The sequence below is a fragment of the Rousettus aegyptiacus genome, unplaced genomic scaffold (genome assembly GCF_014176215.1).
Source record: "Rousettus aegyptiacus isolate mRouAeg1 unplaced genomic scaffold, mRouAeg1.p scaffold_m13_p_13, whole genome shotgun sequence".
Taxonomy (NCBI): domain Eukaryota; kingdom Metazoa; phylum Chordata; class Mammalia; order Chiroptera; family Pteropodidae; genus Rousettus; species Rousettus aegyptiacus.
The window spans coordinates 61,740,210-61,766,760 of NW_023416288.1; the positions used below are offsets into that span (position 1 = coordinate 61,740,210).

Below are 26,551 nucleotides of genomic sequence, written 5' to 3' on the forward strand. Positions count from 1 at the left end.
TCCACTTCAAATCTCATTTAGGATGTTGGCCAGATTTCTTTCTTTGTGGTCATAGACCGTAGGTCCCTGTCTACTTGCTGGCTGTCAGGGGTTGGTCTGTGCCAGTAAGGTTAACATTTTCAGTTTCCATGGAGGAAGGCCTGGGCATCTTTGGGGGACCATTCCGTCTGCTACAAGTACAATAACTAAAATGGATAATTTGCCAGATTAACATCTTAATGGATACAAAAAAAGCAGTTGATAAAATTTAATGGCAATTTGTGATTAAAAATCTTTTTTCAAAGAGAATGGAAGGGAAAGGGAACATCATTATTCTGATAAGGGTACCAACAAATCTTTAGTAATCTTTATACTTATTGGTGTACTATTAAGATATTAAAGGCTTTCCCCTTGAGGTTGTGAATGAGACAAAGATGCCTGCTCATCCTATTCTTTAAGTAGCATTTTACTGGAAGTCCTACTTGATGCAATAAGTCAAGAAAAAGAAAATATCTCGAAGATTTGAAAGAAGACATAAAATTGTCTTTGTAGACATGATTGTGATCATAGAAAATGCAAAGTAATCCTTATATTATCTATTAGAAATCGATATAGGACTTTACCAAGGTTATTGGATAGGACAATGTTCAAAGTCAATTATATTCCAGCAGTTAAGGTAAAATTCTGAAAAGATGGTACCATTTGTATTAAAATCAAATCCTTAGGAATAAATCTAAAAAAAGTTGTGTATATTTCTACACAGGAAATTTGAAAATGTTAAAGCGTAACCTGAATACATGGAGGAATGTATCATGTTTTTAGAATATTCAGTACTGTAAAGATGTGACATCTTATTTTGATACGTGGATTCAATGAACCACACCTCCCCCCGCCCCCAAATCTCAATTGGCATATTTTAAATACCAAACAGAAATGCATACAATTGTGTGTCAAAAGACAGACAAGGATGCCCTTAGTACTATTATTCATAATAGCCCTGAAATAGAAGTAATCCAGATGTCCATCAATGCCAGAATCAAAAAATAAATTGTGGTGTATTCATATAGTCAATAGTAGACAACAATGGAAATGAACAAATTACTTTTAAATGCAACTACAGGGATAAATCTTACTAAGAAGTCACAAATAATACATTTCGTACAGTTCTATCTATTTCAGACTTAACAGGCACAACTAATCTATAGTATTAAAGGTTAGATAATACTTACCTTTAGGGCAGCATCACAGTAGTGCTTGGAATGTGGCGTATCAGAGCTTCTGGAATGTTTGATAGATTTATTTTCTTTATCATGGTAGGTTTTTAATAATTCACTTTCAATTCGCACATGTAAGTTTGCAATAATTCACTTATGATTTAGTTATCGATTTTTGCATAACGGATTGCTGCAAAGCTTAAATTTTTTAACATCCAGGATGATAAAAAGAAACTTCTAAAAATTATATGAAAGTAAAGAAATTTGGTCCATAGTTTTACTTCATATTTCTCTCAGCTGTTTTACATGCTGATTTCGAGGGGATAGCAGCCCTTCTCTGGCATAATCAGGGGCCGGTATCCAAACCTTGCAGATGTATGACATCACATGCTAGTAGCAGGAATCTCCATGTCAGCCTTCATGGAAGTACCAGCCACTACATCGGTTTGATGGGAAAGAGTCCAGGCCTTGTGATTAACCAGAAAAGATTTCTTTACATGTTCAGCTGAGTCCAGTTGTTATGGAAGTTCATAGGAATCCAACTTTTTTTCCAGGTGGCCAGCAGATCAGTTTTGAGCAAAGTCACTTTTACCCTGACTTGTTAAATCTACTTGTTAATTCTCAGAATTTCTCTAGCAATTCTGTATATTCTCATAGATGGTGTGTCAAAAATATGAGTTTTTTACTATAAACTTTCCCCTTAGTACTGCTTTTACTGAGTCCCATAAATTTTTATATGTCATGTTTTGTTTGTCTCACGGTATTTTCTAACTTCCCTTTTGATTTCTTTTTTGACTCATTGGTTGGTCAACAGTGTGTTTAATTTCCACATATGTGTGAATTTCCTAGTTTTCCTTCTGTTACTGAATTCTAGTTTCATTCCATTATGGTTGAAAAAGATGTTTGATATGATTTAAATCTTACATTTGTTAAGACTTATTTTGTGACCTAACGTGATCTATCCTGGAGAATGTTCTGTGTGGACTTGAGAAGAAAATGTATTCTGCTGGAATGTTCTGAGTATGTCTCTTAGATCCGTTTGGTCCGTAATGTTCCAGTTCATGAACAGAGACTGTTTCTCCATTTATTAAGATTTCTCAGCAGGGTTTTGTAGTTTTCAGTATAAAAGTCTTGTATTGTTTTTATTCAATGCATTTCTAAGTATTCTCTCTAATGCTGTTATGAATTGAACTGTTTTTATCGTGTTTTGGATTAATTGTTGCCAACAAAAAGAAATAAAATTACTTTTTGCATGTTGATCCTGTATCCTGTAACCTTGCTTTTGGTCATTTAGTGTCCTTCCTCACTCCCTCTCACTCCCTCTCAGTGGCTGTGTGTATATTCCTTGGGATTTTCTCTGTACAGAATCGTGTTATCTATGAACAAAGACAGTTTTACTTCCTTTCCAAACTGGATGTCTTTAGTTTCTTTTTTTTTTAAGATTTCTACTCAGCACAATGTTGAGTAGAAATGGTGAAAGCAAACATCCTTGTCTAGTCCCTGATCATAAGGGGAAAGCATTGAGTATGATGTTAACTGTTGATAAAGATGCCTTTTATGAGGTTGAGGTCAGTTCCTTCAACCTTTAGGTTTCTTTTTTTTTTTTTTTTTAGAGTATGTTTCATGATTGGGTATTAGATTTTGTTAGTTGCTTTTTCTGCATCTAGTAAGATGATCACATGGTTTCTATCCTTTATGTTATTAATATGGTATATAACAAATTGATTTTTCTGTTAAGCCAATTTTGCATTCCTGGGAGAAATACTACTTTGATGGTGTAAAATTCTTTTTATGTGTTGCTGGATTCCGTTTACTGATATTTTGTTGAGTTCTGTGTCATATGTCAGGAGGGATATTGGTATGTAGTTTTCTTGTGAAAATTTGTCTTTGCTGTGCAGGTAACACTGGCATTACAACATCAGTTGGGAAGCAGTGTACCCACCTCATTTATTTTCTGAGTTTTTGAAGGGTTGGTATTATTCTTTAAATATTTGATAGAATTAACCAAGTCATCGGGACTTGTGCTTTTTGAGGGAAGATTTTAAGTAACTAACTCAAGGGTCTATTTAGAGTTTGTATTTCTTCATGAGTCAGTTTTGGTAGCTTGATTTTTTTTAAGGATTTGTCTATTTTATATAAGTTATCTAACGTGTGGCATATATTTGTTTATAATATGCCTTTATAATAATTTCAATTTCTTTAAGGTCAATAATTTGAGTTTTTCCTCTTGTTTCTTTGTCAGTTTAGCTGAAAGTTTGTCAAAGAACTAACTTTGGGTTTCCTGATTTTTAAAAGATTATTATTTTTCTTCATTCTATTCCATGGATCTCTGACCTTCATTATCTCATCTCTTGCTTTGGGCTTGGTTTACTTTTTTTTTTTTTTTTTTTTTTCTAATTTCTCCATTGTAGAAGCTCAGGTTATTGAGACCTTTCTTTTTTTCTGGTATAGGTGTATAAATTATAAATTTCCCTCCAAGCATTGCTTTAGCTACAGTTCATAAATTTTGATTTGTTGTTTCATTTTCATTCAGTTTCATATGTTTTGTCAATTTCCATTTGATATATTCTTGATCCACAGGTTACCTAAACATGTGTTGTCTAATTTCCAAATATTTGGGAATATCTCCTATTTATTTTCTGTTGCTGATTTATAATTTAATTCAGTTGCCATTGGGGAGCATACTTTGATGAGTTCTGTTCTTCTGTATTGAAACTTGTTTTATGACTGGCATGTAATTATCTATCCTTGAAAACTGTTCATTTGCAGTTGAAAAAATGTGTATTTTACAGTCATTGGGTTGAATGTTCTAGGTTGAGTTGGGTGATTATGTTGTTTAAGTCTTCCATATCCTTGATGCTTTTCTGTCTAGTTGTTCCATCAGTTACTAGGTACGTGTAGACATCTCCAACTATTATTGTTAAAGGATCTATTTCTCGTTTTGTTTTGACAAGTTTTGCTTTACATATTTTGAGACTGTTGTTAAGTGTGTATACGTTTATCATTGGTTTATCGTTCTGAGGGATTGACCTTTTTCGTTATGAGATGTCTTTTTAGCTCTTTAATGTTTTTGTCTTCGATTCTGTTTTATCAGTATTAATATAGCCATTCCTGAGCTCTTATGGTTATTGTTGCATGGCATATATTTTCCCATATTTTTACTTTCATTTTATTTGTATCTTTGAGTCTAATGTGTGTCTCTTATAGATAGAATATAATTGGATTTTGCTTTTTTAAAATACTGTCCGTCATTCTCTATCTTTTCATTGGGATGTTCAGACCACATTTAATACAATTATCGATATTGTTGGATTTACCTTTGCCATTTTGCTATTGGTTCTGTGTAAATCCCCTGTCCTTTTTGTTCCTCTTTCTCTTCGACTGCTTTCTTTTTCTATCTCTTTATTAATATTCTCTTTGACAAGGCACGATCGTCATGCCTTTAATTTTTTAATTCTCTTTAATTCTTTAGATATGGTTTCCTTTATTTCTTTGAACATATTTATATGAATTGACTTAAAATATGCCTAGTAAATCCAATATTTGGGCTTCCTCAGGAATAAATTCTATTGATTCCCCTCCCCCTATATATGGGCCATACTTTACTATTTCTTTGTATCATAACTTTTTGTCAAAAACTGGATATTTTATATAATATGGCAGTTCTGGTAATCATATTCCCCCCTTCCTCATCCTCAGAGTTTGTTATTGTTGTTCTTTGTGCTTGTTGTTTAGTGACTTTCTTGGGCTAATTCTGCAGTCCTTATCCTTTGTCACGTGCAACCACGGACATCTCTACTTGGTTAGTTGAGTTGTCAGATAATGATCTGACAGATTTTCTTAAAACCTTTAAACCAGCATGTCTCCTACCCTTTTCCCAGTGGACACTTTGTGTCTTTGGACATGCCTTTCATGCTCTTGCAGTTTATAACTCTGCCTTAGCCTTCACTTCCTACTTACACAAAACCCATAGTCAAACATTAGTGAGAGTCAGGTCTTTCCTGGGTATTTGCATAGCCTTTTACATTTGCATGGCCTTTTAGATCCCCAGAAATATATCAGACATTGTCAAAACCCCCTATGGATATCTCATTCCTCAGATTTTCTTTTTAAGTTTTCTTTGTCCAGCTTTTTATTTGCCCCAACTGCCTCTGGCAAATGCAGTGTTCAACAATTGCCACTGATTTTTGGGGGGACAGGTTCCTTGGGGATATAGGACTTTCCTCACTGAATGAGCTCTGAGTCATATAAAATAAAGATTAGCTCCATGAATCGGGCTTTTCTAGGAAGTACCAATCAGGTCAAATAGTGACAGTTCTCTGGGGACAGGGCTTTTGAGGGAACCGTAGACCCATCTGCCTCCTCCAGTGGCTACTAGGCTGCTAGCTTTCATAGCTACTCTGGTTTTGAGGCTGTTGGTTTCTAATGCTGCCATGAAACTGGGAAGAGGGGATGGAAATAGAGCAAGTTAAAATATCAGAAAGCTTACTGTCCTTATAAAGATTCAGCTGTTTTTGTTGAGTAAATGTTCTTGGGATTGTTGCGAGCCCTTGGTTAATTTCTAGAACTCTGGAAAAGTTGATTTTTGAAAATTAATGCCAATGTTCTCATTGTTTTTACGGAGGAGTAGATTTTCAGAGGTCCTTCATCCGTAATTTCAAAAGTGTTTCTCAGTCTATGCTTTTAACCACATGCATATTGCCTCCGTGGTTTTTGATATCTAATGATGGCCCGTATATTTTTATTGTCAGTCATGAAAGTCCACTCTTTGATTTCATTGAGAGCTGCTTGCGAAATAAACACGAAATGGTTATTTATGAAGCTGCTTCAGCTATCATCCATCTACCTAACTGTACTGCAAGGGAGCTGGCACCTGCTGTTTCAGGTTAGTCATGTATTTGATAGCTGGCATTATTTATATTCTTATGTTTTTGTTTTAAGCTCCAGAGGTCTGCAGGATAATTATTAAGAATGATTTTTGAACTTTAGCTCTGTATATGTGTGTGTGTATGTGTGTGTGTGTGTGTGTGTGTGTATATACACACATACATACACACATATATAAAGCCTTTGCATTCTGATTATGTAGATGAGTTTTTTTTAGTTGTTTTTACTTATTTCTCTTTCTGAAGTTACCATTTCCTCATATAAAACATTTAAAAAGTAACTTTAATGCTTTGAGTTCTCCTTAATTATTAAAAAGCCCATTTGTTCTTATAACTGTATAAATATTCCTATCAATTAAATTAAAAAATTAATGGGTATAGTAATTCTTTTAGAAAAAAAGAATAAGCTTTGTTTTTTTATATTTAAAGTTTTTATAGTTCAACAAAAAGTGCTTTTTCTATTTTCGATGACCCATTTTTTTGTGTGAATTTTTGATGCCCGTGATCTAATTTCCTTATGCATATTTTGATTATGATTCTTCATGTACTGTATTTTCAGATACATGCTATATGGTGAAATAAGCTATATTCACAGTGGTCTTTCCCCCCCCCCCCCGCAGTTCTTCAGTTGTTCTGTAGCTCTCCTAAGCCAGCTTTGAGATATGCAGCTGTGAGGACCTTGAACAAGGTAGGTGTCCCTTTGCTATCTATTGACATATCAATATTTGATTGAGAAACATAAATGTTAAACATTTGGCTTTCTCTTCAAGGTTAGTAGATGTGATTTCTGGGTTGCACTTCTGTAGTACCTCACTTATATTTGTGGTCTTTAGTATTGCCATTTTCACTATTATTCAAGATCGTAATTTATTTCTGACTTTTAAGCACTTTATAGTCCAGAGTCACTGTCCAATATGATGGCTATTAGCCATAAGGGACTGTTTTCATTTAAATTAATATTAAATAAAATTAAAAAATTAATTCCTCAGTCACTCTAATCACACTTCATGTGCTCAGTAGCCACATGAGGTCAGTGACTATCATTTTGGACATTCATTGCAGATAATTCTTTTGGGCAGTGCTGGTCTGCGGTAGCACTGTCCAAGAGAAACCAAATGTGTTAGTCACATATGAAATTTTAAATCTTAATCACTTAAAATTTTTAAAAAGATGAGATTAATTTTAATATATACTTACCGTAATATGTATAAAATGTAATATATAATCAGTATAAATTTATTGAAGATATTGTCTTTTATTTTTTCATATTAACTCTTTCACACCAAGTGTATATTTTATATTTACAGCATCTCAATTTGGACTAGCAACATTTCAGATGCTTAGTAGTAACATGTGGCTTTGGCTACCATAAGGCCTGGAGTAGAGGTTACAGTACAGAAATAGGATAAATTAAATAACCATAATAATTTTAAATGAAAGTTAAATGCAGTAGAAAACTTGTAATAAGGAAGTATGTGATTGATTATAAATTAATTGTATGAACAATTGGAGGAGAGAGTTTAGAGGAGGCTTTATAGAACAGCTATTTGAGGGTGTATGGTTATGCCACCCTGAACAAGCCCGATCCTGCCTGATCTCAGAAGCTAAGCAGGGTCGGGCCTGGTTAGTACTTGGATGGGAGACCACCAGGAAGACCAGGTGCTATAGGCGTAAAAAATAAATAAAATAAAAAATAAGGGATTGTAAGCTGACAAGGTCCTTGCAATCTGTGAGGTCAACCAAGGGTCTCATCGCCTGAAAAAATAATACAATTAAAAAATTAAAAAAAAAAAGAACAACTATTTGAATTGTATTTCAAAGAGTTGATATAGGTACACATTCCTTCATCTATAGTCTTGGAGCCAGATGTACCTCAGAATTCAGTATTTTGTGAATTTTAGAAAGGTTATATGATGCCGTCTCTTACATACTAACCCTATTGGGCCTGGAGACAGCACCCCAGCATTAGACATATTAATATCTCTGCACTACCATTTGACTATCCTTACTAACGAATAAATTAAGACTTAATTAGTTTGGGTCATGTTTGACATTAAATGAATTTGGATACCAATACTTGGCTTAGTTTTGAGACTTTAAAATTGTGGGTAAAGGATTCTATATTAATATTGGGATAGGCAGAGAGGTGAACGACATTGACAGAAACAAAGGAGAATCACAAACATGTTTTTGTGACTGTGGGCAATTCAGTTTGGCTAGAGTTTGCTTTTTTAAATACGAAAGTGTTTTCTAAGTGTTAAGATATTAACAGTCTTTGAGCAGTGTTTACGATGCTAAGTCTTATTATCAGAGAGAGTAACTTCTAATGAAATAGATATCCATGTACACATGTACTATAAGGAAAAACTAATAAAAGACCGACTGATATTGTTATACAGGTTATAGAAAACTGGGAAGAGAAAGTGCTATGCTATACTATATGACTATGGCTGTTAATCATTTATCAATTAACATATCTTATTTGGAAAAGTTCTTCTTGAAACAATTACTTTTAACCTATATTGTCCTGTTCAGATTTTAAAAAGTCACTTGTTATTTAAATTGAAATAATTTCTTCCTTTGCTTTTTAACATTCTGGTCTTTATCAGTGGCAATTTGCTTAGTATTTTTCTTGCCCTTCCACAAGGTGGCGATGAAGCACCCCTCTGCTGTTACTGCCTGCAATCTGGATTTAGAAAACTTGATCACAGACTCAAACAGAAGCATTGCCACCCTGGCCATTACTACACTCCTCAAAACAGGAAGTGAGAGCAGTGTGGACAGGCTCATGAAGCAGATATCTTCCTTTGTGTCTGAAATTTCAGATGAGTTCAAGGTAAGGGTTTAAATATGACCATGTTTTCTCTTAGTCTCTGGCTTGCCTATTTCTTTGTTTTAGCAGCATCTTTTGGTGAGCCAAAATTTTAAGTTTTTATGAAGTCAACTTTATTAATTTCTTTCTTTCACAGTTTGCATTTTGTGTCCAGAGAAACTTTCTTCTACTTTTAAGATATCTTCTTGTTTTATTGTAAATATTTTATGGTTTTAGCTTTTTCATTTTGTTTTATGATGCAGCTTGAATTAATATGTGTATCGCGTGTGATAAATTCAGTTTTTTTACATAATAATATCCCATCATTCCAGCATAATTTGAAAAGACTTCTCTTTCCCCATTGGAGTTCTTTGGCATCTATGTCTGAAAAGTATATAACCATATAATTGTAGGTATATTTCTGGGCTCCTTATATTCCATTGATCTGCTTGTCAATCCTATGCCAGTACCACACTGTGTTTATTGTTTTTTTTATGGTACCTTTTAAATGTTAAGAAGTGTAGTCTTTCAACTTTGTCCCTTTTAAATATTTTAGCTCCTTTGCATTTCCATAAGATTTAGACTCAGCTTATAACCTCTTTAAAACAAAGCCTGCTAGGATTTTGATCAGGGATGTGTTGAATTTATAAATCTGTTTGGGGAGAACTCACATCTTAACATTGATAATTCTTCCAGTTCATGAATATGGTATACCTTTCCCTTTATTTAGGTCTTTAATTTCTCTGAGCAGTATGTTGTAGCATTTACTCTAGAGGTCTTGCATGCCTTTTATTAAATGTATATTGAAATATTTTCTGCTTTTTGATTCTATTTTATTAAAATTTTTTTTCATCGTTTACTCTAGTATATACAAGTACTTTTTTATGTTCCCATAACTTGGTATCCTTGCTGAGTACTGTATTAGTTCTAATAGTTACATACATTATTTATATAGGTCTTCTATATAATTACATTCTGTGTTAATAGAGGCAGTTTTACTTTTTCATTTCTAATCCAAATGCTTTTCTTTTTCTTGCCTTATTAAAATGGCTAGGACTTCCAGTACATTGTTGAATAGAACTGGTGAGAATATGTTAAAGATAATGAGAAGAACAAAAGAATAAAGTAGAAAGATTTTTTTTCTTTCATTCATATTTCTCAGGAAGTATAACCCTCTTTTTACTAATTTACTCTCTTCTCTTCTAGTATATATCTAGACTTTTTAAAAAATTAAATTTGTTGGGTGACATTGGTTGATAAAATATAGGTTTTACATGTACAGTTCAATAATACGTCATCTGTATGTTGCATTGTGTGTTCACCACCCAGAGTTAAATTGGCTTCCGTCACCATATTTGACCCCTTTTACCCTTTTTCTACCTCCTTCCTTCCTCCCTTTTTCTCTAGTAACCACTAAACTGTTGTCTGTGTTATATCTAGACTTTTAAAAAGCCACAGCTTGTATTTTGAGACGGACATTTTGGGGAACCTATGAAGGTCATCTTGTGATGTAGTTTATTGAACGAATCTCTTATGCTTGGACATTTAGATATTTTGCAATTACAAATAATGTTGCAGTGGGTAGCCTTTTTCATATGTTTTCATGAAAAGTTGGCGGTATATCTTTAGGGTAAATCCCTAGAGCTCCACATGCTAGGTTGAAAGGTATCTCAATGTAGTTTTAATCAGGATTTCTTTTATTATGAGGGAAGTTAAACATCTTTTCATATTTTTAAGGATCGTTTAATTCATCTTTTTGAATATTGTCTGCTTATGTCTTTGGTCTTTCATGTCCTCAATAACTTAGTCTTTTGTATATCAGGAATATCATTTCTTTATCTGTGAAATGTTATATTTTCTCCCAGTTTGTCATTTTTCATTATGTCTTTTTTTGTGCAAAAGTTTTTTTTTTTTTTTTTTAACGTAATCAAATTTGTCAGTCTTTTATTTGATTGCATTTGAGTTTTGGGTAATAGAAAGCTTTTCCCTTCAAATTATAGGATCTGAATGGGTAAATGAGAATTCACCTATGTTTTCTTCTAGTACATGCATCGTTTCATGTTTTACATTTAGCTATCTGATCCATCGGATTTTATTATTTGTGGTATGAGAAATGGATCTCATCCTTTTCCAGTCACTATCCAGTTATCCCCCCAAGTTTTATTTGAAAGTCTGTCTTTGTCCCAGTGATTTAAGGTACCACTTTTATCATATACTAAAGTTTCATATGTACTTGGGTCTATTGGGGGGCTTTCTCGTCTACTCTATGTTCTCTTTATTCATACATTAGTACCGTACACTATTTTAAATATATAACCTTTGTAGGATGTATTAATAGCTGTTAGCCCCCTCATAGCTTTTTATTTTCATTGTTCCCTAGCTATTTGTATATGTTTATTTATCCTTATGAACTTTAGTGTTAACTGATCTAACTTTATAAAAAATCTCATTGACATTTTTATTGGATTAATATTAAGTTTATATGTTAAATTAGGGTAGAACACAGATTTTGATGATGTTGACATTTTAACCAAGAACAAGGGATGTCTTATTTATCTACTTTTGTACATTTCAAGAGTATTTTACTACATTTTTATATTAGTTTTAAATGTCTTTAAAATGCTTTCCTGAGTACTTTATCTTTTTGTTGTTGCTATTGTACTTTTTTTGTTCATTGTATCTTTTAACTAGTTATTATTCATGCATATGAATAGTATTGTTTTTGCATGTAAATTTTGTATCCTACTACCTTGCTGAATTACTTTGTTTAGTTTTATTATTGATTCTCTAAGATTTTCAGGTATACTATAAAGTCATCTGTAAATAAAGATAGTTTTGGCTTTTAATTTTCTAATTCTTATTCCTCTGCTTTCTCTTGTCTAATTGCATTGGCTGATATCTCCAGAATAATGTTAAATAATCGTCAAGATAGTGGCATCCTTGTATTGTTTCTGACCTTAATGGGAATGAGTCTTGGGATTCTCTATTAATGTGCTAATATTAGGATTGGGGTGTTTGTGCATGTGTGTGCGTGTGTGTGTGTGTGTGTGTGTGTGTGTGTGTGTGTGTAAAATGGAACCATTCATCCATTCCTATTTTTTCAAGCATTTTTATTAGGAATGGATATTGGAGTTTATCAAAGGCTTTTCAGCATCTGTTGATATAATTGTGATTTTTCTCCATAGATTCACTAATATGATGCATTATATTAACCAGTTCTAATGGTGAACCATTCTTTCATTCTTGGTATAAACCCCATTTCACCATGACATATTATTTTCTTACTGTATTGTTGGAGTATTAGTCTAATTATCACTTAGAATTTTTGCATTAATATTCATAAATGACTTATGCAATTTTTTCCTTTTATATATATACCATCTTTATTACAGTTAGGTGTTATTGCTTCATAAAAAGACTGAATGTTTTTCTTCATTTTCTACGCTCTGAAATGAGGTATATATATTTGGGACTATCTGGTTTAGGGGAGACAATTCTCACTTTTCCATGAGTTTCTTGCATTTCTGCACACCTTGCAAGTTAGGCACTAGCTGCCCTTTGTTTCCTACTGTCCCAGCTTTGTTCCCTTTGTGTGGTGCAAGATAGCTTCCAGCCTGAGGAAAGACAGTGTTTCCCTGTAAAAGTAAAGGTCAGGTTTCCATACAGCCCTAGAAGATACAGCTAGTGCTCCCTCTAGAGTAAAAAGCAAACATGCTCACTGTCCAGTATAATGAAGATAATGTTTTGCTTCAGAACAGAGGACCGACATGCTTACTGCCACTATCAAATATTCAAGTGCCACACCTCAATTTCTTGTCCCGAAGTGCAACCTACTGCAGTTCTAGCCCTTTTTGTGTTGCCCTGTGGGAACTGGGGCTCAGGAGAATGGCCCTAAATACTTATACTCTAGCCATTGCTATTGCTGTGAGTGATTTCCTGTCTTTCATCTCTGATCCAGGAGTCTCGTGTTTTCTATATCCATGTAACAAGCTAACTTGTTAGCTTGCAAATAGGGTAAAATCTCACACTGTTCTCACTTTTTGACACTGGTCACAGATCCCAGTAAAAAAGTTGTGGTAAAATTCTCCTAGAAACCATTTTGTAAAATAGTTCCTTGGTAACTTCCTCTGTTTCTTCTACGGAAATCAATCTGTTTAAGCTTTTAATCTTTACTGCTCACTTTAAAAATTATATGTGCTTATTTGCTTGGAGCCGAGGGGTAGGATCTCTTGAATGAACTTCACTTTTACATTGCTTTTTCTTTTCCCTTGAGGTCTCCTTGCTTATTTTTCATGAAGAACCATTATTGTCATTTTGAGTAAATGCAGCCGCTCTTAGCTTGCATTAAATAACTATGCTTAGTAGCTAAAGTTATAAAGATGAACATCCTTTCTGTTTTGTTTTTTTTTTAATGAGTGGTAGTTGTACAGTCATTATAAAAGCGAATGGCCTTTTGTTTGTTTTTCTACAGGTGGTGGTTGTGCAGGCAATTAGTGCTCTCTGTCAGAAATACCCTCGAAAGCACAGCGTCATGATGACTTTCCTCTCCAACATGCTCCGAGACGATGTAGGTGGACTACTTCTTAATCGTTGGAAGTTGCTCTCAAATTCTTATGGTTCCTATTAAATACCTTAGCATTTAAAGCAGCTTTCTTTGTCATTTCAGCATGACTCTCAAATAGTGTGCTTAATTCTGGTTGCTATCTTATTACTAAACGTGCTTTTTGCACTGAGTTTCCCACTTGGAGAAAAACCACTTTTGTTCTTTTCATCAGGGAAGGGGAAGGAAATTTGCATACTATGAGCATGAGCCTCCAGAGTATAAGCATTTCTCCAGAAAGCATCCTCAGAATGAATGGCAGTTTTCTCTTTTGCCAGGGAGGCTTCGAATACAAGCGGGCCATCGTAGACTGCATAATCAGCATTGTGGAAGAGAACCCAGAGAGCAAAGAAGCAGGCCTAGCCCACCTTTGCGAATTCATTGAGGACTGTGAACACACTGTTCTGGCTACTAAGATTCTACACTTGTTGGGCAAAGAGGGCCCCAGAACGCCTGTCCCCTCCAAATATATCCGCTTTATTTTTAATAGGGTTGTACTGGAGAATGAGGCTGTCCGAGCTGGTGAGTCTTTGGAACACTGATAATGATGTAACTGCTGATCTTCTGAAATGCATAACTCAAGGGGGTGGTGATGAAATTGGAAAATGAAGTTGTAAGGTCTATTTGATGATGGGATCCTGGAGCATACTTAGGCCTCAGATACACAGCTCTTTCCCTGTATTCCAATTTTCATCCTGAGTTTTGCCTTATATTAGGGACAAATAACCCTTGGCATTTGGTATGATGGGAATACCGTGATGGCATTATCCATTTTTTCAGAGTTGTACCATAAGTTTGAATGTCTATGAAATTTGCGTGTGTGTGTCTGTATTTTTTAAGTGTCTTGTTAAACAGGTCTTAGGATTTTTTTTTTTTTCACTTCTTTAATCATTCCTTCCTCTTAGCATGTGAACAGGTTCGACTCTCTCCTGTTAAAACATGAATCCTCCTTTGGTCTGTTATCTTTCACTAGCTACTGACTATATTTTCCCTGTCAAATAAACTTGAAATCGCCTTTACTAGCTGCCTCCATGAACTTATTTTTCATTTTCTCTTCAACTCACATCTAGCCCTCTCCAGTAAAAATCCTCAAACTATTTTTTAAAACTACTACTTAATATGGTAGTTTGAAAATCAAGTTAGACACTTTAAAGTTCTTATCTTTGTTCACCTCTCAGTCAGTTTGATGTACTGTTGACTAAACACTTCACGAAACTCTTTCCCTTGGCTTCCACAACAGCCTGCATCTTCCCATCACTCCGCAGTCTTATTCGGAGAGATTTCCTTCCATTCCTTAAAATCTTAGTTTTCCATAGGGGTTTGCCTTTTTAACTACATGTTTTTTATGGTGATCATTTTCAGAGCTCTGTTGATAAGCTGTGACATTGCAGTTACACCTCTTTCCTGAACTTGTAGGCCCAACTATCTAAGGCACTTCAACCTGAAATTCCAACTTGTCTAAACTGAAATCCTCACCTTTATCAACTCAGTTCAGAGGCGAAACTTATTCCACTGTTTTTCCCCCTTATCTATCCTTTGACATAATTCTATCAGTTCTGTCTTCCTAATATTTCTTCATTTTCCTATTTTCATGGGTGCTGCTTTAGGCTCTCATCTATTTCCAGCACCCACCTAGTGTGATTGTTCTAGCCTTACACAGATCCAGTCTGTTCTCCCTACTCTGCTACAGAAACAGTCTTTGCATACAAAATCCGCTTACTAATTTTGTGTAGCACACTCTGCTACAAATACATTTATCCCATATTTAACCTCCTTTAATAATAACTTTGAGGTTAAACTACACCTATTTTTATTTTATCTCTTGGCTCTCGCTTGTCTCCTGCTCTCCAATACAGGTCAGCATTACTCATCTGTGTCCAGTCCCAGTGTTAATCCATGTTTCTTCTCTGGGCCGAGGTCTTCACTTGTCATTCTAACAATGCTCTTATCCTGCCCATTCTCTCTAGGTTAACTCTGCTAGTTCTTCCAAATTTAACTCAAGTAATAAGTGTTAACTCCCCGTCTTACTTCTCCTCCATCAATTCTGATTTAAATTCCTTTCTTTGTATTCAGTAGCATCCTGGATGTAGTTCTACTATGGACTTACTGTGCTGTGTTGTCATTTTCCCTTTACTTACCTGTCTTTCCCACTAGTGTACAACCCCTTCAGGTCAAGATCTATCTGAGTCTTTCCTCTTTCTCCCCTCAGCACCTATCACAGTTCCTGACAAAAGTTAGGTGAGCAATAAATCTTTGTTGAGCTGATTGTCTGACATTAGAACTTAATGATTCAGTACGGTATATAAGGGTTCGTGGTCACAGTAGAGGATAGTTCATAAAAACATATGATTCCATTTCCACAATGCATGGAAGATTTTCCCATTCAGAGCCCTCTTGGGCCCGAAGATTTCTGTTTATGCGTAAATGGGTCCAAGAAATGAGATCAAGAAACACATGAGAAAACAAGTTTATTTCCACTGAACACGGGGAAGCTTCTCTAATTTTTTTGAATGATTGTTACTTAACTCTAGAAACCAGTATTTATGTTGCTTCTTTTTATGCTTCAATATAGCTGCTGTGAGTGCTTTGGCTAAATTTGGGGCTCAGAATGAGAATCTTCTCCCAAGCATCCTTGTACTCCTACAAAGGTAAGTAAAAGAATGCCTTTTATCTTTTTTAAAATAAAAGCCACCATATGACTGAATATAGAATTCCTCATTGTACCATATCAAGTGCATTACAGGGCCTAAGAGTAGAGCTGGAGTAAGTGAGGGGCAAATGGCAATTTTGTTCTCATCTAGTAATTTTATATGTGCTAAAACTATAAAATTTGACTTTGGATTTCTCTCTGTATGATTTTGAAAAAGTGACTTTAATGCATGTGTCTCAATTTGTGTAATAGGGGCCAGCTTCAAAGTGATTCACTAAATAGAGTTGAAAATATCAGCTTTTTATGGTCTCCATGACTCCCTATTTGATGAAGAAAATACTTGGCTTTTTTAAATACTCTGTGATTATATCTAGTAATTAAAGCAGAAAAATAATAAACCAAAGGCTGGCTGGTTTAAATGAACCAAATTGCTATTTGAGTAATAACAATGCCTGGATTCTGAATGCTTTTTAGTATCTATAGAAAGTCTAATATTCCTACTTCTTAATTATAAAGAAGTTTAAGTCTTTACCAGAGTCATGTGGTTGTAGATCCAAGAAAAAACTCCAAACTATCTTCTGTTACTGTGTTCTTCTTAATTATTTTAATGTCTTCTTATATAGTGCTTCTGATTCATAATGAGACTATTGCTTTACCAATTCAGAGCAATGCTAAAGATTTATGGAGATTTTAGGATCCACTGTTGGCTGTTGTTGAGCTCTTTTATAATAAAGATAGCATCACATGGCTGATGGTGTCCTGTAGGTGTGGTGGTAAAGCTATGAGGAATCCTTAGGGTGCTGTGACATGCCTATTCTGTGTCCCCTGGACAGGTGTATGATGGATACCGATGATGAGGTACGGGACAGAGCTACCTTCTATCTGAATGTGCTGCAGCAAAGGCAGATGGCACTGAATGCTACATATATCTTCAATGGTCAGTGAGAGCTGAGGATGTAGACAATATACATTTTTGTTCCCCAGATGGTATCTTGGAAGTATATTTCATGATGATTTGTTTACAAGCTGACTTCACTAGGCAAAATGCATGGTTTTTGTCTTTGAATGCACTTCCATTTCTAGAGAAACCTAAAGCATATAAAAGTCCAAAGAATACCTGCTTGTTCCTGGTCCTCCTTGAGCTCCCTCATAGATAGGTTTACTTTTTCTCTTTTCTTATGCTATCATTGTTTCTACGTGGCTAAGTTGCTTTCTTTTCTGGAAATGTTTATGCTCTGTTACCATGCTTCCTTGGATGAAATTTATGACAGTTTTATGTAATAGCCTTTACTTTTAATCATTTAGGTTGCAATGTCTGTAGTTCTATTGTTCTCCCTCAGAAAGTGTAGATAAATGTTATAAATCTGGGCCCATCTGGATCCTAGCACTGGAAAGAAGTTGTAATGCTGAGATTTCTGTGTTTCACAGGTTTGACAGTTTCTGTTCCAGGGATGGAAAAAGCCTTATACCAGTACACATTGGAGCCTTCAGAAAAACCGTTTGACATGAAGTCCATTCCTCTTGCTATGGCTCCCGTCTTTGAACAGAAAGCAGGTAATGGGAATGCTCCACTCTGTTAGTTTTTCACCAATGGAATAAGCTATCGGCATATTTTCTCTAATACTTTTCTTTAATTGTCACTCTGTACTTCTAAATCTTTTACAACTAAGGGGGATATATTTTATTAAGGTTTTTAAAAATTTTCCTATTTTTTTTCATAGAAGCAATATGAAACATGACCCATATTGGAAGTTTTTTCTCTGTTTTAATGCTCAGTATTACAGCATTTGAAATTAGTTGTCACTGTGTGTCTTAGAGCAGTAATTTTGCTGTCACCTCCTATTTTTATTTTCCGAAGTTGGTAATTTCTTAATTTTGCTATTGGAGGTTTGTCTTGAAAGAATATATGGGACAAGATTATATATATATATAAAAAAATATTCCCAAGGAATATCTAACTTTAAAACTCAAAAGAAAAAAAAAAAAGAACAAATGTTGAGTGGTAGAAATGAGAATGAATGATCTTAACTGAACATTTTCAGTTTTTCTGTTGATACAAGTAATTTTTCCTGTTTGAATCATGAGATTTGTTTTATAAATTGTTCCTTCTTTTAAGAGTAATTTTTTTTTTGTATGCCATGGTGCATTTAAAGCAAATTCTATATTTTTAGGGCTTGCTTTGTAATTTCATAAAATATTTTTATGAATATTTTCTATATTGTACTAAATACATTTTAATTTGAGCGTCCCTCCAAAAAAGTGACAGAAGCCTGTGGTTTAGCAGTAGCCCCTTATATGTGTTTAAGAAGTTTCTGTCTGTCAGCATTTTCAGCGTGGTAGTGAGAGGGAAGCTCATTTGATTGCTCATATCTGTCTTTGTAGAAATCACACTGGTGGCTACTAAGCCAGAGAAGTTGGCTCCTTCCAGGCAAGACATTTTCCAAGGTATGATGATTTGATGGGTAGAAGTCATAGCCCTGCACCCTAGGCACTGTAAATGGAATGTTCTGCTACTTTCATTAAATCTGATGAATTACCAGTATAGGAAATCTTTGTCTGGCTAAACCTTGTCATAGGTCACAGTTGCTGCGGCCACCTGGGGTCTGTGGCGCTTTCGCATTTCCAAGTGCTAACTCTCTAACCAGGAATGTCGTTCTTGCTCTATATCTTGGTTAAGAGAGAGCTAAAATTCTAAAAAAAATTAGGAATATAGTTAATTTTTTTCTGTTTTTCTTTTAGTAATTGAATATATAAACTCTCCGAAAACATCGTTTTACTAAAGCTTGGGGGAGATGTTAGAGTTTTAAACTATTTGTCAGGCTATTGGAAATGTAAAACATTTTAGGCATCCAGAATGTCTTTCCCTTTTGTCTTCGTATTTTACTCTCTTCATTCTTTTCTTTATTTCTTGATAGAACAATTGGCTGCTATTCCCGAGTTTATGAATCTAGGACCCTTGTTCAAGTCTTCTGAGCCTGTGCAACTTACAGAAGCAGAAACAGAATATTTTGTTCGTTGTATTAAGCATATGTTTACCAACCACATTGTGTTCCAGGTGAGATAAGTGCCCTAACTGGCTCCTTTAGGGGCGCTTAGTATGTTTGAAGACAAGTATTAACTCCCCGTTAGTTTTTGATTCTAGTTCTTTCTGTAGCAAAGAAAATTGGCAGCATTTCTTGTTTTCTTTCCTAAGGCTACAGAGATGCCTTCATGTGATGGGTTAAAAACTAAGAGGACATAAAAACAAAATGTCTGAAGAAGTCGAGCAACATACAATATCACCTATTAAAAAATAATTGTCATTTAACAGGGTAAATTAAGTAGGCTGTTCCAAGAACTTGGATTTCAATTTGATTTCTAGTAGCGATCAAACATCTGCCATCTTGTTAGATAGAACTAAATCTCAGGGAAGAGAAAAAAAACTAATGAATAATATAAACCCCCAAACCTCAAGAATAAGGCTATCCCTGTGGCCTAAAGACAAATCTTTGGAGGAGACCTGCAGCGCTGTTTAGGGAGCGAAGGTTTCCAGAACTGAGTTGTGGGTTATAGGACGGAAGGAAGAACTTGCTTGCAAACAGTGATAACTTTTTTTCTGTTTGCTTTTTCAGTTTGACTGTACCAATACTCTTAATGACCAGCTCCTGGAGAAAGTGACAGTGCAGGTGGAACCATCTGATTCCTTTGAAGTGCTGTGTTACATTCCCGCCCTCAGCCTCACGTATAATCAACCAGGAATATGTTACGCTCTTGTCCGTTTGCCTGATGATGACTCTTCAGCAGGTATGAACCCACAAAAGGGAAGAGATATACTTACATGGTTAAGAATGCATTATTACTTGAGCTCTTAAATGTCTGGACACATGTTTGGAGTTCAAGAATATGGTTCTTTTTCAGAATTAAATGTAATGGTAATGGTGATATATTTATATTTATAAAATTAGTTACTGGTGCAGGAATATTATTTATAACTAAGTCTCTGAGTAAAATTTGCTGGACTTTTAATCCTAAAAGAGAAACCGAATGTATGCAGGGGTAGTTCAAAAAGGACCTCAGGCTTTCTGGTGGAATAGTGTAACCACTGATGAGGTTTCATATACCCAATGCCTCCTTGAAGGAGCATGGCCTGCTTCTCCCTGATATTTCTTTCCAGGGCATCTAGAGGGCTTTTTATTTAGTAGATCCATGGCATTTTAAAATATATCATTTTCGAAGGTCTTGCAGTGTAAGGCTGGCATCTGAGAGTATGTCTCAGCCTAACGAGTGTCTTCACCAACATTCGTATGTCCATGTATGGGAAAGGCTTTGTAATTCTCTACTTGACCCACATGCCAGTCTGAAAGTTGGCAGGGGGTGAAGGGTGGCTTTCGAGGGGGAACCAACTGCTAGTGCCAGTAGTAGTATTGACAAATTTGGGGATTTGAGGTCTTTGGACCTGTTTCTTCTGAATGTCAAGCATTTGTTGTACTTGATTTCTTTTCCCCATTTCCCACCTGAGTTCGTCTCTTTCCATATTCATTGCAGAGTATTCACAACTGATACCCGGTTTTCACGGAAATAAGTACAGACATCGCATTTATATTTTGAACAATTTTTATTACTAGTACAGAAAAAACAATTTTTACAACTAGTACAGAAAAAACAATTTTTACTACTAGTACAGAAAAACAATTTTTACTACTAGTACAGAAAAAACAATTTTTACTACTAGTACAGGAAAGAACAAAAATTAACAAAATTAACAAATGTTGGGGGAGATACAGTTACAAGAAATCGTAGAAGTACTAACTAGTAAATAGTTATCCCTGGTCATCATTCAGTTACACTTGGGGCTTAACCTGCCTTCTTTTAGCCCCTCTCCGAACTCCCTTTTCAGATGTGGGTTCTGGGAGCCCCTGCCCAATCTTGTCTGTGTTGGACGATAGACCAGTTTACTCACTCTAACACGAGGTAGATTCAAGTTGGCACCATTGCTGGGTCTGAATCCCAGGTTGTCCCCTCTGGCCCCTGGTGGACCTGCACTTTTAATCTGCAGCCACCCTGGATCCATAACCCCCTGGGTAGGAAGGCACTTTCCCGTCTGGCCTCCAATATTTCTCCTTCGAGCATTAGGCCATCAAAGTTAACCTTTCATTACCTCCTTCATCCCTTTATGAGGTTGCTCTAGTTCCATTCCCTTTTATCATCTCTTTCTCTCCTGGTCGGTTTCCCTCAGGTTAGACGTGTCTTAAGTATGCCCACCAGCCAGTAATTAAGCTGACTGGACTCTTAAGCAAAGCTAGTCTTTTCTCGTTCCAAACCAGTACCCAGGCCCTGTCTTAATGTAGCCCTGTGGCTTGTGCTATCATCCTAGGAAACTCTGCACTTTATCAGTTCTTTCAAGTGGTATTTTCTCCGTATTTCAGGATTCCTCCTCCCATGCTGCTTCTCACCAAGTTTCTATTTTTAAGGAATGCTACTTCGCCACTCACTTCTAGAGGGAAGCGAAATGCTGAACCCGTTAAAGAATCAAGCTTCTCTCAGTTGACGATACAAGCTCCTCCCATATCCCCAGGTTCACTTGGATAACTGATAACTCAGGTGCCTCACACCCCAGGCAGTGGTCTTAACAGAATACAATAAATACAATTTTACAATATCAAGATACATAAAACAACAATATTGAAATCACAGAAGTTACATATAGTTCAGGAGAAAACAACAGCAAACATTTCTACTAAGAGAGTAAGTGTAGAGGGGGATGTTTTCTTCCTCCTCTTTACTAAGGGTTAATTTCTTTCGAAAACATAGATCTTACAAATTAGCCCAGAGGTTTTAACCTTTGGTCTGCTGGCTATGGACACTTTTGCTTGATGGTTTGTTAGTATTTTATTTATAAAAATTTGGAGAACTTTCTTTTTTTTTGGTCAAACTCACAGGGTTCATTAATTAGTGCTAAAAGTCAGTTATAAACTCTTGTCATTGCATGTTGGAGAAAAGAAATGGAATTTGTATCAACACTTGGACTTTTAAAACTTTGTTAGTAGTGGTTGTTTTCTATTTCGCCCATCATACACCTGCTTGAAAACAACTCCTTTCTATTCTTTTGTCTTCGTCAGAAATTCTAAAGTTTTGAAACCATGGCCAATCCAAAGTCTATGCTGTGCAATGAATAGAAGTGAAATACCAGGGCATAGATGGTAATAAAAAAGTCTTTTACCCATTCCTTCTTTTTTGAATTTTCTGATCACAACTATTCCAAATTTTACCAATCACTCCAAAATCTGTACATCTCTTCCACTTGGTCTCATCTCAGATAATATATTTTCCTTATAATCACAGGAAAAAAATCACATGGATTGTGATTTTCTTCAACTTGAAGATCATATAGCATAATAGAAAGGGATACAGGTTTTGGAGATAGACAAATTGGGATTCAAATTCTGACTCTGCTACATACTATGTAATCTCGGACAAGTTATTTGATCTCTATAAACCTTCCGGGATTGTTGTAAGGGTGAAATGAAATTGGGTAAGATGATTAGCATGACGCCAGACATATAAATACTCAATAAATAGAAGCTATTAACTGTTTCAATTCTGGAGCTATACACTTTCTTCTTTTATCCTCTTTAAAAATCAAGTCTTTCATAATTCAAAAGACACACACCCTCTTAATCTCCAGAAAATTATTCTATCATTGTTATATTTGTTATAATTTTAAACTTTCCCACTCCTCCTTACTTTATAAGTGTACAAAAAAATCTACATTATCTGAAAAAATTTACTTTAACCCAACCCAAGATATGGCCCTAACTCCTTCCCTCAATGATGGACAATTTGTGGAAAGAGTAAGTCTCCATTCAGTTAGTCCTACATATTATCTTCTGGCCTCCAGCAATTACTCTGTTACTCGAAATTTTTTAGAAAACCCTTCAAGGCAGTATTCCTTCTCAGTATTTTTTCTCATTCAACTTATTTCTTCTGAATATTTTTACAGCAGTAACAGCATATATATGAAACAGTTTAGAGATTTTTCCACACTTTGGACCTCTGTAATGCCCCTATCTATTTAATTTTTTATTCTATTATCTGCTCAGAATCTCGCTAATATCTATTTTTATTATTGGACTGTCAGGCCTTATTGCATCATATTCCTCATTTCGAGGATTCTGGTGGACTCAACTTTTCTCTGAATCTGTACTCTCTATTCCGTTATTTGTTGTTTAATATTAACCGTATTAACTCCTGACATTCTGTATTAAATCTACAACTTCAATTAAGTCAAATTTATCTCAGAGTTTTTACTTTGACTCACCTCCATCTACTCACTGGGATCCATATTAATGACCCTTGATAAAATGGTGCATTCTTTCAAACTAAGCACATAATTTGAATTTTTATTCATATACTAAAAAAGCAGGATAGGTAGAACATTACTGTTCAATTACCATTTCCCCTGCCTTTATCACTAGAATTTGGATCTGTCAGGCCTTAAAATCAACATTCTTCCAGTTTGACCCATCATGAGATTGGCTGGGATTCTCAGTTTGAGACCTCCTTATTCACCTGTTCATTCATCTTGTAACCAGTCTGCCTATCATCAGACACCTGGAATTTCTAACATTCCCGCTGTGCTTTCAATCTGTCTGTCCTACTATTTCATGTTCCCTTTTCACACCATCATCGTCATCATCCACAGTCTCTATTGGCGCTTTTGCCAAATGATAACATCTCTCCAGAATGCGACATAAACATGATATATCCATTCATTTCCCCCTTTTCCCTCTTTTGGTCTTAGAAAATACTTCTGCTTGCTTGTACTATCCATGCTTGATGCACAGTCCGTCTTGCCTTTGAATGGATTCAGGATGTGAACATGTGTGAACTTGCTCCTTTACCTGCTCCTATGACAATGCCATCCTATCGCATGCTTTTTCAGCTCTGGCTGTCAAAAGTGCTAACGTTAGGAGGACTGGTGCTGCTGCTCGCCCTTCCGATCTCGCTTTGTGAACTTATCTCCACATGACCGTTTCTTCTCCTGCATCAACCCACTCGGTCATGATTTTTCTGGTAGACTTCTCCAGTAGCCATCAATTTCTCTGACTACTTTTAATATATTTCTAACATTTCCTTTAGGTAATGTATGTAGCTCATGCTCCCTCCACTGTGATCCATCAATCGTGATCAAGTGTAACAGGCAACACTGTGGATCATCACCATTATAATGTTCCCCAATAATTCTGAGAATGACAATATGTATGCTGTCGACTTCATCCCAATTTCATTTTAACCACTTCTTTCCATTTTTCCTCTGCTCATTTTCATTGGAAGAACATTCTATGTCACCATCTGTACGATGCATATTTTCTCATTGCTAAATACCATTCTTTCAAAGTCCAATTGATTGCACTGCACTGCCCTTAGTTTATACTTGTCTATCCCATTACTGCTCCCTTTATAAATATTCTACATTGTCTACTTTCTCATAAAACAGTGCTTGCCCACAGATATAATAGACTTTATATGCACTTCCCTATATTCACTAGTATGCTCCTGCTGTCTGGCTTCAATACCCAGTATGCAACCCCTGGTGATCCCTGACACCTGCCACATCCCCAGATTGTGGGCTCCTCAGGCTGCTTTGCCCTTCTCCACGACGCCCATTTGCCCACCTGAGCCCCTCTCACAATCAAAAAGTCCTCTTCTCCATGCTGCCTGTCCCTTCATTGTCTCATTGCCACTCTTGACGCAACTCGCATCCTATCAGCTGCCTTCCGTGATGCTGACATTCCACCCTCTCTCTCTCCGCATTGGGTGTAGATAACCCTGCATGGCCCATCCTCTGCCTTTTCTTACTTTCTTGTCTTCGACAGGCCCTCTGCTTCATCTTCAACATACTGCCCCACTTCCCCTACCATCTGCCAGCCATGCCAGTGATTCAACAGGGCTTTTTTCCTTGACATCTGCTCCCCTCTTGACCTGCGCTTGTGCTCCATCCATTGCAGCAGCTGCTTTGTCCCCCACGTTCTGTGCTGAATCCAAGTGCTATCTAAATTCAACACTAAACACACTTTTTCATGTCTGCCATTTTATAGAAGGCTGACACTTCTCAGGGCTTTTTGACCTTTCAAAATTTAACCATGCCATGCCCTTGACAGGGTTGTCTCCATTTTAATGGACCACTTGTCTCTACACATCATCCTTTACTGGTCCCATCCACGTCTCCCATGTTCCTCGTGTGCTTGACCTGCTCAGTGCCCTTCTCCTGCGTGAGATTCCTCACACCCTCGCTCACTCAAGGGGGCAAAGTTCCTGGACTCCCCACATCCACTCCCATCTTTAGGCTCTTTACCAGCACTCTTGGCTCAGTGGTTCCCTGATCCTCCAGCTGGAGCTGCGAGATGCCATCGCCTGCCTTTCCTCACTCTTCTGGCCTACTGGACCACATCTCCTCTACTACACACTCCCACTGGTCGAGACCGCTCACCTGCCCTTCCACCACCCAGGCCTGGTTTCATCATCTCTCCTTCTTAGCTTCTCTGCTGCATACATAGCAAAGGAACCGTCCTACCTGAGCCATGCAAAATTCTTATAGGTGTCCGTGAACCTTCTGGCTGGATTCATAGTCTTCTCTGCTGGGTGCTCCTTTCTTCTACCCCACCAACACCTCATCCTAATTTAGTCATCACTGCCTGAGACATACTGAATTTGCAGGCTCCACCCACCGACCGGTGCTTACTCCCTGCCAGACTGGTTTATTCCTGGGACCTGCAAACAGCTCACTGTAACCTTCAGTCTTCCCATTCACACCCCTTTGTTGCACACCACTCTGACACAGCTCTGGGGAAGCCTCTTCCTTTGATTCTCTATAACATTTTCCTGATCCACAAATTTACCTTGGCCTTCCCTCTTGTCTCTGTGACTGTCAAGTCCGTGCCTGACACCACTGCCCACAATCTAAACCTGCAGGGAACCAAAGGTAATGCCATCTGCTCTTGCTTTTCTCCTCCCTGCCTGGCTATCATCTGTCTTCCCATTGATCCCCATCAGGGTTGTCTACTGTCCGATCTGCCACGGTCCTCTGTGTGGAAATGCTATCATGTCCACCCACTCACATCCATGTTACATGAATGAACACTCAGCCAATGCAATTTCCCTTAGCTGTATAATTAAGCATATTCTACTTAAGGACCACCATGATGTTGCTTCATCTTTATCATTACTAGTGAATCCCAATCACAGGTGACATCAGCACTAGACATAAAGCTCTCTGTCTGCTTGGTCCACAGTCCTATTCCTAAATGTCTGACACACTAACATCTGATGCCCCAGGTACCCCGACTCACTACTATGACACATTAAACTCTCATGCCGCGGGTACCTCGAGAATCACCTGACACAACCCTGACCTCATGTTCTTCGCCGTGA

At 36.4% G+C, this 26,551-nt stretch overlaps 1 protein-coding gene and 1 pseudogene across 3 annotated transcripts in view; both read left to right on the forward strand.

Annotated features, from left to right (window-relative positions):
• COPG2 (COPI coat complex subunit gamma 2) overlaps positions 1 to 26,551 on the forward strand; it is a 154,726-nt gene that overhangs the window by 36,137 nt on the left and 92,038 nt on the right. For 2 of the 3 annotated variants that reach the window (XM_016148729.2, XM_016148730.2), the window contains 11 exons: positions 5,945 to 6,078; positions 6,700 to 6,767; positions 8,727 to 8,915; positions 13,363 to 13,458; positions 13,770 to 14,013; positions 16,064 to 16,139; positions 16,975 to 17,078; positions 17,570 to 17,695; positions 18,524 to 18,586; positions 19,057 to 19,196; positions 19,753 to 19,924. In XM_016148729.2, coding sequence (XP_016004215.1) covers positions 5,945 to 6,078; positions 6,700 to 6,767; positions 8,727 to 8,915; positions 13,363 to 13,458; positions 13,770 to 14,013; positions 16,064 to 16,139; positions 16,975 to 17,078; positions 17,570 to 17,695; positions 18,524 to 18,586; positions 19,057 to 19,196; positions 19,753 to 19,924 — 1,412 coding nt within the window. Of the gene's footprint in view, positions 1 to 5,944; positions 6,079 to 6,699; positions 6,768 to 8,726; positions 8,916 to 13,362; positions 13,459 to 13,769; positions 14,014 to 16,063; positions 16,140 to 16,974; positions 17,079 to 17,569; positions 17,696 to 18,523; positions 18,587 to 19,056; positions 19,197 to 19,752; positions 19,925 to 20,665; positions 21,922 to 26,551 lie in introns of those variants that run through there. The other variant, XM_016148731.2, reaches the window with a different exon arrangement.
• Positions 7,633 to 7,750, forward strand: LOC118611124 (annotated as a pseudogene).